We start from the raw sequence: 14871 nt of genomic DNA on the forward strand, positions 1-14871 counted from the left end.
ACATCACTGGGGCTGCCCAGAATGGGGTCTGGCCCCTCAGAAGGCTCAGAGCCCCAAGTGATTGAACATGGGCTCTGTGGAGCCTGGGCAGTCCATGGGAGCTGTTACCTGCCCTGTCACCTGGTGGATGTGAGACTCATTCTGGAGGAGACTCTCACTATCCACCCACTGGGGAGGAGATAGGAGCCTGTGTGGGGCCTCCACACACTGCCCCCTGCTGCCTGAGTGGAAGCCCACCCCAGGGGCGGGTGCCTGTGGGCTCACTCACGTGGGTGTTGAGACGGTAGGACATGAGTTCAAACTCGCCATCGGGAGGGATGAAGGAGATGGTGCGGTCATTCTCGAAGCGTGAGAGTCGCACACACTGGTGGAACTTCACATCTTCCAGCTCCACAGACTTGCTTTTGCCACCTGAGGGGAGGTGGTGTAAGGGTGGGACAGACCTTAGGCCCTCTGGCTCATTGTCAGCAACACTCCCATTGCCTGGGGCTTACCCTGACAGAGCAGAGCTGCCTCAAATCTGTGGGTCATGATGCCAAGGGGCCTGGGTTCCCAGACCACCTCTCCTGTCCCTCCTCAGCTGCTTGGAAGCTTTGTTGCATCCTGACACTGGGCACAGGCTGAGCAGGGCTGGGCGGCCTGGTTCACTCTTGAGTCCTTAGCAGCTAACCCAGGATCTAGCCAGGGCTGCTGCTCTGGGCATGTTTGGTGAATGACTAATAGACTGGGCTGGGGAGGCAGGGCAATGGTTCAGGGCTCCCAATGTGCCCTGGCCCCATCACCATCCCTTGGGTTCTGGGTTCCTGTCTTAGTTTTCCATCCTGTAGAGGAGCTGTGCAGGGCGGGCCCAGCCAGGGAAAGGAGGTATCCTGATGGGCCAGTACTGGAGAGGCCCTCGGTCCTGCTGCTATGGAGGTAGGTACGATGGTGCAGCCACTGCTCCTGAGGCTGGTGGGCCAGGAGTAGGCTGGGAGATGGGTGGTCCAGTTTGTAAACACAGAACCTCAATAAACTGGGTCTGTGGGGTCACTATGGCCCCTTCCCTACCACAGGGAGTGCTACATCCAGGCCGGGTGGTGGGAGCTGCAACCACTGTGTGTGGCCTTCCAACAGCCCAGACCCAGCGCCCTGTGTGGGGGGCAGGAGCTCCACAGGAAGGGGAGAGAACAAGGCCTAACCTTGAGGCCATAGCTCCCTTCAAGGTGGTGTAGGCGGGGCTGGTGGTGTAGCTGCATGAAAATCTAAGGCAATGGCCTATGGGGCGGTGAGGGGACTTGATTTTGGGAGCTTTGCTCTTCTGTATTTTCTATGTCCCGGTATCGATTTATTAGTTTCCATGGCTGTCTTACACACAACGTGAAGATGTTTCTAATGCAAGTGCTTGAGATATATGTGTTCCCTCATGCAGCTGAATATCCCCTCAGCTCCGTTTTGGCCACGGGAACGCAGTGGGGGTGGCAGGGTACTCACGGCCCGTGTTGTCGAAGAGGACCTTGTCATTGAGGCCCAGGCGCAGCTCGGGCATGCCTGACAGGAAAACCCGCATCTTGATGGAACCCACGATCTCGCTGCGCAGTACGTTGCCATTGGCACTGACCTAAGGGGTGGCGAGGCAGGCGTGAGGGGAGGTCCCCATGTACCAGCTGCCCCATTCTCGATGCCCTTCTCACCATCCCCTGAGCTGGGCCAGCCTCTCCTGCCTCCCATCCAGCTTCATGCCGGGGTCACAGAGGCCAACACGTCGGCCCTGCCTGCTTGGCCTCAGGCACACCTGGTGGCGACTCTACCCGTGTTTGCTCACCCACCAGGCAGGCCTCTCAGAGTGGGCCATAAACTGCTTTTCTTAAAATCTGTTTTTCCATGTGGGGCCTGAGGAGGCCACCCAGCCAATATGCCCTACTTCCTAAAGCTGGAGCTTCCGGGGCCTTGACCCCTCCCTCAGGGGTGCCCTGAAGTCTGATACCATTGATCCAAAGTAACAGTGTACAGTCACGGTAGTAACTGACTGAGCCTTTCCTCTGTGCCAGGTGGGGCTCTGTGCACCTCAACAGCCTTCAGGGCAGGGCTAGGACCCTGGCGACCCTCTATCTCATGTGCAGACCCAGAAACATCTGAGCACGATGAGAAAGGCAGAGCAGGCCAACAGCCAAGTCCTGAGACTGTCCTCAGGAAGCCAGGGTATGGAACACCTCTTCACATGCCCATTTTAGATACAAGGACACTGAGGCACAGAGCGGAGACTGCACGGTGGCTGGCACAGGCGCTGTGGCCACAGGTGTGACCACCACTCCAACATCACTATGTCCATACCCACAGGCGAGAGCAAGGGCTGCAAACGCAGGGGCCTTGGGGCCACACGGGCCACTCCTCAGAGGTGCCAGTCACATTCACATAGTGGAGGGGGCCCAAGTTGCCTATTTCTGTAGAGAAGGAAGACTCTGACCAGCCTTTACCTCAAGTGTTTGGAAAGCACCTCACGCACATCCACTAGAGCCCTTTACCTCTGAGGGAGGCAGAGAACTGAGGCTCTAAGTAGATGACAGCCCCAGGAAAGGCACAACACAGGACAGAAGGCCCTGCACGGTCTACCTTCATCACCCCGTTGCTCACTATACTCTGGCCACATTGGCCTCTCACTGGCCCCACCTGGCAGGCAGCTCCCTGACCCCACAGCACACAGCGGCTGCTCTTCCTCCTCTGCCTCTTACCAGTTCTGTCTGCCTGTCCATCTCTGTACCCCCTCTGGTGGGGAGGGGGTGTTGGGCTGCTCACTGCTGGGTGAGCACGAGCACAGCACCCAGGGCCAGGAGGTCCTCAGAGAGCACGTGCAAACGTGGGCCCTCGCTGGCTAGCCAGGCGGCTCTGGCACTCTGCCTGGCCTTACTCAGGGCGCCCTGCATGCTCCCAACTGTGACTGCTCCTAGATTTGGAGGGCTGTCTTCCCCTTGGGGAGTAGGGCCTCACAGCCCTCTATAACTGAGCATGTGAGGTTCTGGATGCTGGGAAGGCAGGCTCAGGAAGGCGAGCAGGGAAACCGTGCAGCCCACAAAGCTAATCTCAGCCCTAAAGTCAGCAACCAGGATGGTGGGCACAGAAGAGATGTTTGTTGAGCTAAGTACACCCCGACGTCCAGATTACCAGAATCTGTCTGCCAAAGTTGACTCGGCTGCCAGCTCTGCAACCAGACGTAGGAAGATGGTGTTCCAACACATCTGGGATGCCCACAGCTGCCATGTGCCGTCCCGTGTGGGGAAGAACAGCGGTCCTTGGGGCATAGCCACATGCTGGGGTGTACTGTGGCTGGACACCCCTTGAACTCCTAGCACTTTCACAGATAGCTATTTATAAGCTGCTCTTTGGGATCTGCTTTTCTACCCCACGATACTCTAGAGCCAGAGGGACCACATTCTGGGCTCAATAAACAATTCAAACAAAGGTCCTCAGACAGGAGGGGCATGTGGTTACTGAGGCCACTGTCTTGCTCCACACCTTAGAAAATAAGAAAGCAAACATGCTTATATTAAGTCCACTGGCAGAATCTTTTGGGGAAGTGCTCTCAACAATTCCAAGATTGGGCCCTCACCCCTCTAGGATTCCCACCCCCGTATGGGAGATGCCCCAAACACACACCTGAGGATGAGGAGGCTCTCTCATTTCTGCACTGTCTGCAGCAGCTGGAAACAGCACACCCAAGTGGGCCCCACAAGCAAGGCACATGATAGGATTGGCCCAGTCATGGTAGTCTCCCAGGTGAAAACAAAGCAGGCTGCAGGTGACATGGGGTCGGCCTGCATCTCCTTTCCTTGCTGCGGACTACAAGGACAAACTTGGGCAGGGTGCACAGGCAACCATGGGAGACTAAAAGGCAGAGCACGTGGATCTGGGAAGAGCCGCTCTAGGAGGAGTGCCCTCCCTACCTCCCCTGTCTCCCCCACTGTGGGAACGTGCAGAGGAAACCTGGAAATGGAAGTGAGCACTGGGGTGTATACTGAGCTTGCGGAAGCTTCTAGCTCTGGCTTCAGGGCCAGAAGGGGAACTCCTGCCTCTTTGAGTGAGTGCAGAAATCCCCTAAATCCCCTCTTCTGTCTGTTCTCTCACACCCAGGCCCCAGGCAATCTAGCTCCTGTTCCCAGAGGGTGGGACAAACCTGGGATGTTGCGGACTGGAGACTACAGGCAAGCATGACAGAATGGGGATCTAGAGCCCCCAGTTGGTCACATAACCAAAAGGGGGTGCCCCAGGCAGCTGGAAAGTGCCAGAAAAATAGCAGAGAATGAGGAGCTCAGGAAAACAAACCCATGCAGTTGTTTATGTCTCCAGGGCTCTCTAGAACAGGGCTTGAGTAACTGTGCTCCTAATTAGTATGCCAAAGATTTTGAGAAACAAACTGCACAGTCTTAGACTGACCACTGGGCGGTGCCTACTCTGGATAAGCTCAAATAGCAAACAGCAGGAAAGCTTCGAAAACAACTGATACTCATGGCCCATAGATTGGGGGTTGCAACTTGTGACCCAAACCTAACTGGGATAACTGTCAGCTGAAACACAAATATTGACATTTTGGAGATAATCTAAATAAGACCTAACATCCTATAATATTCAAAAAGTCCAGGATCTAATCTATAACACTCAGCATACAAAGAACAGTGACAATTTTAGCTCCCGTGAAAAATACAGTCAACAGGTGCCAACGCTGACAAATACCTTAAACAGCTAGGTAAAAGTCACAAACTCCCTGGCAAAAAAAATGTTAAAATAGAAAGTCTCAGCAGAGAAATAGACTACAGGAAAAAGAATCAAATGGAAATTTTAGAACTTAATAAATGCAATGACTAAAATACAAAACTTGCTGGATGGACTCAAGAGCAGAATTAAGACAAAACAGGAAAGGGTCAGTGAACCTGAAGACAGATCAAAAGGAATCATCTAATTTTAACAACAAAGAAAAAAGAAAAGATGGGATCAAATGAAAAGAGCCTAAGGGCCCTGGAGACACTAACAAATGGTCTAACATTCATGTCCTGGAATCCAAAAACAAAGGAGTAAGAGTAAAATGATGCAAACCTATTTGAGGAAATACTGGCTGAAAACATCCCAATTTTGGTAGAAGACATAAACCTGCATATTTGAGAAGCCAAACAAATCCCAAACAGTAGAAACCCAAAGATATCCATACCCAGACACATCATAATCTATCCGCTGAAAATGAAAGACAAAGACAGAATCTGGAAGATATCCTGAAAAAAACAATGTGTTACCTACAGGGGACATGGATTCGAGTGACTGTGGATTTCTCACCAGGAAGCATGGAACCCTGAGGGAATGGCAGGACACTTCCAAGGTGCCAAAGGAGAGCTGTCAACCCAGAATTTGATATCCAGTCAAATATCCTTCAGAATGAAGGTGAAATGAAGACATTCTCAGATGAAGGAAAACCAAGTAGATCTGTTCCAAAAGAAATGCTAAAAGCAGCTTTTTAGGTGGAAGGGACATGATCCCAGAAGGAAACCTGGAAAATCAGGAAATCAAGGGAGAGCGACGGAAGGGGCAAATGTCTGGGTTACATCAGAGACTGTTATTATTCTCCTCTTGATTGCTTTCAAGTATGTTTGAGAATTGAAAGCAAAAATCTTAATATGGTCTGATGTGGTTTCCAATGTATCTAGACGAATATATGGACAACTCTAGCATCAAGGGGTAGAAAAGTTTCTGGATTCCAACTGAAGTGGTAAAATATTAATTCTAAGTAGACAATGAAAAGGTAAGTATGCATTTTAATACAGCTACTAGAAAAACTATACAAAGAGGTATAGTAACAACCACAGTGAAGAAACAAAATGGAATGCCAAAAATATTCAAACAGACCATAAAAGGATAGGGGAAAAAAACCCCAAAGGAATGAAAAATACAGGGAACAAAAAGAAAACAAATAATAAAACGGAGAATTTAATCTAACAAATTAATAGTTATTATAAGTTTGAATGCTCTAAACTTATCAATTAAAAGACAGAGACTCCCAAAATAGATTTCAAAAAATGACCCAGTTTGAGCAGCAGGTAACATATGGAAGTGTTTAATCACTATCCTGGACAGCTGAAACTAATACTATATGGTACCTAACTGGAATTTAAATAAAAACCTTTAAAAAATGACCCAGTTATATGCTGTCTACAAAATAATATGATGCAGTCAAGTCAATAATAAAAAGATACAGTGCCTGGCTGGCTCATCAGTAGACCATGTGACTCTGATCTGAGGGTTGTGAGTTTGAGCCCCATATTGGGGGCAGAGGTTACCAAAATATAAAATCTTTGAAAATAAAATAAAAGGATTAGAAAAAGAAGTAAAAGGACAGAAAGACATATAATGTGTAAACACTGATCAAAAGAACTCTGGAGTGAAAATATTAACAGCAAAATAGGTTTTTGAAACAAAAAATTTACCAGGGATAAAGAAGGACATTATATAATGATAAAAGAAAGGGTTGGTTCACCAAAGAAACATAAGAACCTGAAATGTGCTTGTACCTATCAGCACAGTGCTGAAATTTGCTAAGCAAAGACATAATTTATAATTAATAGCTGAAGCTTTTAACACTGTCAGTAATAGGTAGAACCAGTAGACAGAAAATTAGCAAAAAAAAAAAAAAAAAAAAAAAGCTAGAAGAATTGAATATCACTACTCAAATAACAGGATTTAATTGGCATTTATAGAACACTTGCCCCAACAACAGCAAAATATACTTTTTTTTTCAAGTGCATATGGAACATTCACCAAGACAGATCATATTCTGGGTCACTAAAATAAACTTTAACAAACTTTAAAGAATTGACATTACAAAAAGTATATTCTTAGACAATAATGCAATTAGATTAAAAACCAGTGACAATAAGAAAACAGAAAAATCTGCAAACATTTAAAAATTAACATACTTTTTGTTAAATAATCCATGTGTCAAAAGGAAGTCTCAAGGGAAATTTGAACATACGCTGAACAAAAATGAAAATTCAACATACCAATTATGGGATGCAACTAAAGAATTACTTAGATATTTATAGCATTAAATATTTATATTAGAAAAGAGGAAAACTTTCAAATCAGTATCTTCAGTTTCCAACTTAAGAAATGAAAAAAGGAAGAGCAAAATAAACCCAAATCACAGAGAAGGATACAATAGTGCTAAGATCAGAAATCAATGAAACTGAAAACAGAAAGACAACAGAGATAAATCAATGAAATAAAAAACCAATTTTTAGTAAAGATCAATAAAATAGGTGGCTCTCACAAGACTGACAAAGAAAAATGACATAAATGACCAATATCAGGAATGAAAGAGAGGACATAAGCACAGACCCTGCAGACATCAAGAAGATTCTGCAGACATTAAAGGGAATACTACAAAAAACACTATGCACATAAACTCAATGACTTTGATAAAACGGACCAGCTTCTTAAAAATAAACTACCAAAACTCAACCAAGATGAAACCAAAAACCTGAATCGTATAACCGTTAAGAGGATTGAAATTTGTAGTTAAAAATATGCTGAAAAAGGAATGCATGGGTGTATCTGTTGGTTAAGCATCTGACTCTTGCTTTTGGCCTAGGTCATGATCTCAGGTTGTGAGATTGAGCCCCACACTGGGCGTGGAGCCTACTTAAGATTCTCTCTCCCTCTCCTTCTGCCCCTCCCCTCTCTTAAAAAAAAAAACCTGAAAAAGAAATTTCTAGACTCAGATAGTTTCACTATCAAATAAATTAATTCTACCAAATAAAATTAAAAATATACAATTTACGATACCTTCAAAAAATGAAATACTTAGGTATAGCTCTAAAGAAAATGTATAGGTAGTAAAAACTACCAAATGTTGATGACAGAAATCAAAGATGACCTACCTAGAGAGAAAAAGACACATACAGCGTTTTTGGATTGTGAAGCTTAATATACTAAAGATAACAGTTTTCTTCCATACTGATTAATACAGTTATTTAATAAAATAACAATTAAAATCCCAGTAGGATCTTTTTGTAGATAGAGACAAGTTGATTCTACAATTTTATACAAAGGGACTAAATAGCTACAACAATTTCAAAAAAGAAGAATGTTGGAAGAATCACATAATCTGATGGAGACGTAATAAAGTTACAGTTATCAAGACAGTGTGGTATTGGCAAATAAACAGATACACAGATCTGAGGCCAGATATAGACTTGCATGAATATGGTCGATTGCTTTTTGACAAAAATACAAGAGCATTTAATGGAGAATGGGATGGTTTTTTCAAAAAATTATATTGGAACAACTGCAAAACACTGTTCTACATGCAAAAATAAATGCATATAAACCTCGTACCTTATGTAAAACTTAACTCAAAATGATCATGGATCTAAATGTAAAACTACAAAACTATTAGAAGAAATTCAGGAGAAAACCTGTATGACCTTAGATTTGGTGATGAGTTCTCAGACATGGCACCAAAGGCACACATCAAAAAATCGGTAACTGGACTTTCTCAAAGTTAAAAACTTTTGTCCTGTGAAAGATACTGCACCAAAAGAATGAAAAGACAAGTGACAGACTAGAAGAAGACATCTGCAAATCACATATCAGATGAGAGATTTATAATCCAGAATATATAAAGAACTTTCAAAATGCAACAATCAGAAAACAAACAACCCAATTTAAAAATACTCAAATGACATGAAAAGACACTTCTCCAAAGATGATATGTGGATGACAAAGGAAGCACATGAAGAGGTGTTTAACATCATTAGCCATTAGGGAAATTACAAATTAAAGCCATGATAAGCTAACACGACACACTGATTAAGATGGCGAAAATTAAAACACCGATCAAGGATGTGGAGCAACCAGAATGTTCATCCACTGCTGATGAAAAGGCAAAGATGGTGCAGTCACTCTGGAAAACGATTTGGCAGTTTCTTATAAAGTTAAACATACACTTACCATATGACCCAGCAATCCCACTCCTGGGTGTTTTCCCTAGAGAAATGAAAACTTCTGTCTACACATAAACCTGGATGTGAAACATTTATAGCAACTCTATTCACAACTGCCCAACACTGGAAAAAAACCCAAAAGTCCTTCAATAGGTTGAATGGGTAAACAAGGTATGCTTCAGGATATAAAATAAATATAAGAAGAAACAAACTTCTGGTAAACGTAGTAACTTCGATCTATCTCAAAGACATTATGCTAAGTGGAAGAAGCCAGGGACGCCTGGGTGGCTCAGTGGTTGAGCATCTGCCTTTGGCTCAGGGCGTGATCCTGGGATCCGGGATCAAGTCCCACATTGGGCTCCTTGCAGGGAGCCTGTTTCTCCCTTTGCCTGTGTCTCTGCCTCTCTCTCTCTCTCTCTCATGAACAAATAAATAAAATCTTTAAAAAAAAAAAAAAAAAAAAAAAAAAGGAAGAAGCCAGACTCAATAGGCCACATACTGTACAATGCCATTCATAGGACAATCTCAAAAAGACAACATTCTAGAGTTGTCCTCCTTATCTGCAGGAAATATGCTCCAAGACCCCCAGTGGATGCCTGAAACTGCAGACAGTACCAAATCCTATATATACTATGTTTTTTCCTATATAGATCTCTAATAAATTTTAATTTATAAAATTTAATTTATAAATCAGGCACGGTAAGAGATTCACAATGAATTAATTGTGACATGGGACAATTAGAACAATATACTATAATGGGACAATTAGAAAAATATACTATAATAAAAGGTAAGTGGATGTAGTTTCTTTCTCTCTCAAAACACCTGATTGTACTGTTACCCACCGTTCTTGTGATGATGTCAGAGGACAAAGCGCCTACATGACAACGTAAAGTGAGGTGAATGACATAAGCCTTGTGATGTAGTGTGAGGTGGCCACTGACCTTCTGACAATAGTCAGGAGGAGGACATTCTGACTGAGGACCATGGCTGACTGGGGAAGAGAAACTGTGCAGTGCCAGGGACTGGAATGGTGGCTGCCAGCAGTGGGGGGAGAGGCGGAAGGGTCAGACTGCCGAGGGCGGCAGTAGGGAGGGCTTAGAGGGGATGTAGCTCCTGATTATGGCACTGGGGTACAAAAATCTGTACATGTGCAGAAATTAACAGAAAAGAAGGTCAATTTTATTAGTGAAAATTTAAAAAATAAAAGGAAAAAGCAAACATACACAAACAACAATAATAAAACAAGTTGCAGAACCACATCCTACGCTCTCGGCTTCATGGAAAGAACAGTGCATGTTTGTGAATTTACAGAATGAGGTCCAAAAGGATGCTAATAAATCTTAAATGAGGTGGTCTTTCTGAAAATGGAACACTCTGCTAACTCTCCACACTGCTTTAAAGAGTGACAGCCACGATGTGTCTGCACTGATTCTAAACAGGAACACAAGCTAGTGGAGAGAAAAGAGGCTCAGCCATGAGTGGCCTAAGCTGAACCCTGCTGATCTGCTGTCATAAAGAAAGTAAATGTCTCTCAGCGCCTTGCTAGTTTTAAAAGTCCCAGTGCTTTTATTTCAACCATGGAAAAGACAAAATTTTTCTGAAAGAAAAGGAAGGAAAGGAAGCCTACCAAGAGGTTGACAGACTCGATGACATCCAAGAACACCTCGTTCTTCCGGTACTTGATGCCCTCGGACCGCCAGGACACTGCATTGGTGACAGTGGCTGGGGGCCTCGGGGCCCCCGTCTCCAGCTTGTGGCCTTCCTGAGTGATGTACCTGTGGGACCGTGCCAAGAGTTAAGGAGTTCAGGCACTGACATTTTGAAAACATTCCCTCCCTAGAGCAGGTTCCAGAAAAGGCAGGCTCTGGTTTCACCTGAGCTGTTTAATACAAGAATATCTTACAATGTGTCCATAAAGCCCTGACAAACTTGAGTTACAATGAGCATAGAGTGTTCATTTTTCACTTGAGGGATGGTGCAAGGAGGGGACCTGAATTTGCTCTTCTGCTCGATGTGCAGAGGGGACTGACCCTTGGGGGAGAAGCTGGTGACCCCAATACCACTTGGGGAACAACAGGTGTGAGATGTGGGCCAGTTATGTGGCTTCTCTGAGTGCCCCTCTGTGCCATGTGAAACAGGGAGCAGCACTCCAGACTCTGAAAAGAGTGAAGGGGAAGTGCTCGCATGGGAAGTCCTTAATTCACCTGCCCCCAAGTGTGAAGCACACGACTGCAAAGAAGAATGTGCTTTTCTCTCATGTAGGACGGTGGAAACAAATATTGGTGACTCCCGAGCGACAAAGCATTTAGTGCACGGCCTAGCACCAGGGGGGACACTGAACTGCCGAGAGCCTACAAACGCCCCAAGGGATGGGTCAGGGTGGCAGCCCACAATGTGCTGTCGCCAGGCCTGGGTCCCTGCCCTGCCCACTCACTCCTGCAGGATCTTGCTGTCGGTGGTCTGGGGGTAGCCGAAGTCCATGAGCTCGTCCAATAGCTCGTAGATGATGACAAAGTTGTCTCGGATGCTCTCCTCCTCCAGCTCCTTGAAGTACTCTGAAAACACCTGCGGTGCAGACGGCAGGAGCGGCAGATGGGTGAGCCAGGGTGGAGGATGGGGAGCACCTGCACAAAGCCACCTGTCCTTTGTGCCCTAGATCCCACAGCCCTCTTGCCCACAAGCTGCATCTGCCCATGTGCCAGGCCTGGCGACAAGCCACAGATTAGGCCCTGGGCTCAGGGATCACAGGCAGGACGACAGCACTGGCTGACTGAGAGGCAGGAAGTGGGCTGTAGGCAGTGCAGGCGTCCTCAGGGGGCCTGGGAAGAAGCCCTGTATCTCCACCTCTGAGGACCTCTCCTCTCCTCCCTGACAGCCCCTCTACCCCCGCCCCTGGTCTAGGGCCCCATCTGAGCTTCTCTTTAATCCCTGTTCTAACTGTCACCCTTTGCCTCTGAGTCACAAGTGACTCAGGTGAGGGCCAAGAGCCACTGGGGACAGAAGTAGCAGTTCTTCCAGACTCTGCCAACTCCCCTGAGCTGCGGACACATTTCCTCTGGTTCAACAGAAGATGAAGAGGATCAGAGAAGGGAAGGGAGAGAAGTTTCATTGGCACGAACACTGAAGGAAAATCACTGAGGCAAAAAGGAAATGCCAAACGCAGCGGAGAGGACCTTCCCTCTTCCCCTGCCCCCTTGTGGTCCGATGGTGCCCCCCTGCACTCCAGGACCAGCTGCTGGGCCTCTACTCAAAGTCACTCCTATAATGGCCTCACTGCTCTGGCACAAATGCCTACACCCTAGCCCACACTTAGGGCTCCCTGGGGGGACACATGCCCTCCTGCCCCCATGTCCTCATCATCCAGACTGGCTCCCGTTCCCCTTTATTTAAGGCAAGTGGCTCCTGGCTAACTGCACATGGCACCACCTGAGGGACAACAGCTCTCCTTGGCCCATGCCAGGCTTCCTGGGTCCCATCCTCCACTTTCTTCAACCCCACAGCCCCTGCTCCAGCCAGGCCCTTCCATTTCTCCTCTGGAAGCCTATGGCAATGTCCTTACTGGCCTCCCTGCCGCCCTCAAGTTCCTCCTCCACTTCTCAGCCAGCCAGACAACCTCAACCCTAATCAGGTCTCGTCAGTCTCCTGCTTCAAGTCCCCCACCATCTCCCATCAGGCTGGAAACGAAATCCGAATTCCTCACTGGGCCCTGTGTGCCTCCGACCCCCTAGTCCAGCCCCGCCTACCTGGTTGACCTCAGCCCAGTATCCCGGGCACACTGGGCAGCCTGAGGTCCCCCAACCCCACCATACCACATGCACTCCTGCCCCAGGGCTTTTGCACCTGCTGCTCTTACCACTTCTCCATCTCGGAGCAGAATTTGGTTCTGCCCTCCTCCTGGCTAGCCTACCTCCCTAAACTCTGACTCTCAGGTGGTCATGTTCCACCCTTCCACAGCCAGTTGCAGGGCACAGCTGTCCCTCTGGGGTCAGGGTGCACTGACCTGTCATGAGCTCCACCTCTTGCTCACTTTCCTCTCCTCACCAGCGTAGAGGAACAACTAAGGCCATAAAATCCCACACACGGGGCAGGTGGAGCTCCCCTTTCCCATTTGCTGGGGCTCCAGCCCTACTACTCCCTAGGGAGGCTGTAGCCCTCGGGTGGCCAGTGTGGGTGGAGGCCTGCAGCAGAGCCAGGCCTATGGACACCCCTCCAAGGCCCCTGTGGCTCAACTCACCTGTACCACCTTATAAAGGAAGGAGAACACCAGCGACACACATGCATTCTTCTTGGACGTGGCAACCACTGCATGGCGGCCACAGTTAAGGAGTGTTCAGAGGCATGAACAGGCCTAGCAGACCCCGATGCGCAGCACAATCTTGAAAGGACCCCCACCTGCACCCCAGGCTCAGAGCCTCCCTCGCCCCAAGCCCCAGCCATTCACTTGGCCTTCAGCAGGTTACGGAGCTTATGGTCTGAGCCAGGCCTGGGACACAGTAGTTAGCAGATGTGGTCTCAGCTCCAGGGGAGTCCTCAATGACAAAGAGGCAGCAGGGGGCTGGGGATGAGGGGCTGTCCCGAGGAGGGGATATCTGGGCTGAGAGCCAAAGTCCGGGGTGCCAGTGGGGGTGCACCTCAGGTGGGGTGAACAGCCCAGGGTGGGGAGGCAGTGTGGCTCATTCTGGGAGCAGAAGGCAGGACCACAATTGGTCCTTCCCCCAAAGCTTATGTGACTCTCCTGAGGTCCAGGGCTCCCAAGCTAGGCTCCAGTGGAGGCAGCCAGGGCCAACACTGGCTCTCGCGCTTCCTGCAAGCCTTGGCTCCTAAAGCAAACCTTTTAAATAGAAGCTTCATTTTCTTGCTTATTTGATGGAGGCCCAACAATGGATTCACTGAGGTGATGTGTGTAAAGAGTGTGGCACAGACTCTCCCTCCCACACAGGGGAGGGTCCCTCAGGGGGACAGTATGTGCTGGACACTTCCTGTTCCTTTCCTTATAGGGCCTCAAGCCACCCGGGGAGTCTGGTTCCTCCACTGCAGGCCCGTGTGCTATGCCCTGGATGTGCCCGGTCATGACACGCCTTGTGGCCCTAGTGCTGTGATATGAGAGCCAGGTGAAAGGGATGGCAGGGGCCAGTCCACCACACTTCCTGCAGAGAGTGGAGACACAGAAAATGGATGCTGGGCTAGTTGAAGCAGTGCTGGCTTCCTCCCTCCAGCCTGGGACCACATGCCTGTCAGGCACTTTCTAAGGAGGGGTAGTGGGCACCTTCAGCTCTCATGGCTGTACCCTGCTGGAAACTATTACCCAACAGCGGAACTAGGGAGCAGGAAGGGGGTGCCATGCAGCAGCACCCCAAGGGATTGAGCCATTGCCATCTCCTCCCTGGCTGCCCAGGCATGAAACTGGGACCCAATTGGAAACTGGTCAGACGGCTCCTACTGAGCTCACACCACCACCACCTGCACACCTGGGAGCCACCGCCCAGACCCAGGGTGGCTTCACAGACAGCCAACTCCCAGGTTACAGGCTGCCAGCGGTACTCTGTAGAGCTGCCCCTCACAGGCCCTCTGGAGAGAGGGGAAGGAGAAAGAGAGGCTACAGGGGCTGGACCTTAGGCGGCCAGACGAGGGTCACAGGCCAGGACCTCCCTCATTGTAATGTGCACGCAAGGCTCGAGGGATGACCCCAGCTTCCTCGTCCCCTCCCCACATTAACTCTTGTCCCCTACAGTCTGGCTTCTGCTCAGCAGCCAGGAACCTTCAGAAAACGCAAATCTGATTTTATGTCACCCCATCTGCCTGAAACCCTCCAAAGGCTTCCTGTCAAAAGTGACGGCCTATGAGACCCCTTGGTGTTGCTGACCACTTGGGCCTCATTCCCACCATACCCCACTTGCCTGCCCTTCCC

At 48.2% G+C, this 14871-nt stretch overlaps 1 protein-coding gene across 2 annotated transcripts in view; it reads right to left on the reverse strand.

Annotated features, from left to right (window-relative positions):
• AP1M1 (adaptor related protein complex 1 subunit mu 1) overlaps window positions 1–14871 on the reverse strand; it is a 28598-nt gene that overhangs the window by 7547 nt on the left and 6180 nt on the right. Inside the window, exons 3-8 of one of the 2 annotated variants that reach the window (XM_072786894.1) lie at window positions 13198–13265; window positions 11398–11528; window positions 10591–10738; window positions 8968–9003; window positions 1471–1597; window positions 269–411 (exon numbers count right to left, since the gene is read on the reverse strand). In XM_072786894.1, the coding sequence (XP_072642995.1) occupies window positions 269–411; window positions 1471–1597; window positions 8968–9003; window positions 10591–10738; window positions 11398–11528; window positions 13198–13265 (653 nt within the window). The remainder of the gene's footprint in view (window positions 1–268; window positions 412–1470; window positions 1598–8967; window positions 9004–10590; window positions 10739–11397; window positions 11529–13197; window positions 13266–14871) is intronic. The other variant, XM_072786895.1, reaches the window with a different exon arrangement.

Source organism: Canis lupus, chromosome 19 (assembly GCF_048164855.1).
Source record: "Canis lupus baileyi chromosome 19, mCanLup2.hap1, whole genome shotgun sequence".
NCBI classification, from domain to species: domain Eukaryota; kingdom Metazoa; phylum Chordata; class Mammalia; order Carnivora; family Canidae; genus Canis; species Canis lupus.